Source organism: Loa loa (genome assembly GCF_000183805.2).
Source record: "Loa loa unplaced genomic scaffold supercont3.470, whole genome shotgun sequence".
NCBI classification, from domain to species: Eukaryota; Metazoa; Nematoda; class Chromadorea; order Rhabditida; family Onchocercidae; genus Loa; species Loa loa.
The window spans coordinates 23,769-25,978 of NW_018108650.1; the positions used below are offsets into that span (position 1 = coordinate 23,769).

General features: G+C 22.5%; 2 protein-coding genes across 2 annotated transcripts in view; both read left to right on the forward strand.

The window, feature by feature from the left end:
- Positions 1–910: 910 nt before the first annotated feature.
- LOAG_14865 (hypothetical protein) lies at positions 911–1,541 on the forward strand (the record flags this gene model as incomplete). Its single annotated transcript, XM_003150356.1, has 2 exons — positions 911–1,060; positions 1,286–1,541. Coding segments are annotated over 2 exons (306 nt in total), but the record flags the coding sequence as incomplete, so codon positions are not given.
- A 458-nt stretch (positions 1,542–1,999) lies between these two features.
- LOAG_18728 (hypothetical protein) overlaps positions 2,000–2,210 on the forward strand; it is a gene marked incomplete at both ends in the record, with an annotated part of 3,153 nt that continues 2,942 nt past the window's right edge. Inside the window, one exon of the mRNA XM_020451391.1 lies at positions 2,000–2,128. Coding sequence (XP_020304828.1) covers positions 2,000–2,128 — 129 coding nt within the window. The remainder of the gene's footprint in view (positions 2,129–2,210) is intronic.

Below are 2,210 nucleotides of genomic sequence, written 5' to 3' on the forward strand. Positions count from 1 at the left end.
ATAGCACAATGCACAATACTGCAAAAATGTTTGCATCTTACATGTAGCAAACTTCAATTATTACTACTTTTTTTTTTTTTTAAACTTACAATCAAAAAATTTTATGCTTTCTTAACTTTAATCATTTGTTAGCAAACTTTCAAGGTATTAACAAGAGTGTTCCGTTTTTATTCAATATTTTTCCTTGGTTTCATTTTTATTCGATCATTTTTGAAATTTTACTTTTTTAATTCGATTAAAAAAGAAAAAAGAAAAGAAATTTTAAAAAAAATGACGGATTTTATTATAAAATAATAAATGATTTTTTGTTTTTGTTTTTTTTGCATAATTTGTTTATATTAGAATTTTTCATTTTCATCCCAAATAATGAACCATTACAATTTTCAAATAATCATAATTAAAAATAGTGATAATTTAAAAATTATTGCAAATGTACCGAAAGAAAAAACAAATGTTTAAAAGGCAAAACAAAAAAAAAAATGTACATCAATCTTATTTTATTTTTTCTTTCGATGTTTTTTTTAACATATATACATATTCCATATTATATCTAATAATCTAATATCTAATCGATAAATATATTTAATACTAATAATTTATAAAAAAATCCCAAAAAAAAAAAAAAGAAAAATATTTCCATTTAAATTCAATATCATATCTAGTTATTTGCTATAACATATGATAGAGATAAACAGTAACAGTACTGATCAATTGATCAAAATTCATTTTAAAATATATTACAAAATTTATAAATCAAGTCAGTTTTTATTAATTAAATTAATTTTTCTCTTTTTTTTCCAAATTTAATATTCTCTTTTTTTTCTTTTCTGGAATTTAATGAATGGAAAAGGAAAAGAAATGCAATAAATAATTTGATAATGTTGAAATAATTCATAATAACAATCATTGTTTATATAAGGTTTTAAATGCTGCACAATTTTTCAATTTTGTTAAATTTGATAAATTATTTTTTTTTTTATTTTTACCTAGGTATATATATGTGCATATACATATATATAGAAAATTATACGTATGCGCATCTATCTGTCTGTCGACATATGCACATGTATGATAAATGATTACTGATAAGCAATTTTATTGACACAGTAAATTTGCTTACACTTGAAATGTTCAGTGTATAATGATGATAATGATAATGATAATGGTTATGATGGTTATAATGATGATCGAGTTGAATGACAACAATATCGGTGACAGTGTTGACATAAAAATAGCGAAAGCTTAGATGAATGTTAGAATGTCTTCTCTTCCGTTAAGATAACAGTTTCGTTTGCAGCTAATCAATGCATATACATACATATATGTATATATGCATGTATTTATGTGTGCGTGTGTGTGTATGTGTGTATGTGTGTGTGTATGCATGTATGTGTGTGTGTATGTATGTATGTGTGTGCGTGTGTGTGTGTGTGTGTATTGATGGTATCACTGTATTAGCATCTATCTACTTGGCGCTATTGTCCATTTTCGTATTCCATAATAAGCTGATTGTTTGCATTTACAGAGGAGAGAGCTAAGGACAATTTGTCATGATCTTCTTCAACAATCATTTTCATTTCATTTCTCAAATATTATTTTCATTATTTATTGTTGTTGTTGTCAATGAACAATTCTTTAGTGGATCATTTCAACAAACTCACCAACGGTTTATTTTCATATATTTAATTAATTAATTAATTAATTTTTTTTTCATTCATCTATATAAATATTATTGTTAAATATTATTATCAGGAATGCAATGATAATATATGATAATTATTAAGTTTAAAATTAATTCAATACAATTAATATTTATTTCTACTACTATTGTTAATGATTACTACTAATTTTTGAAAATATTAAAATTAATTCGTTGTAATTAACATTTTTATAATAGCATAAATCAAATGATTTAAATTCATTTAATGATAAATATTAATAATTGTTTTTTTTTCCTTTCGTTTTTCTTAAATTCAGATTTGATCAATTACATCAAGGAATGCAAAAAAATTTTCAATATCAACAACAACGACAGTATCCATCATATTTACGACAAGATTTGAAAAAAATCAATCAAATACGAGCAAATAATTCTGGCATAAATTTTAAAAATATTCCATTAAACAATGTAAGCATTAAAATTTCAAAAAAAAAAAATCAAAATACCAAAAAAAAAAGAATGAAAGATTTGAAATTTCTCGTGTGTTACT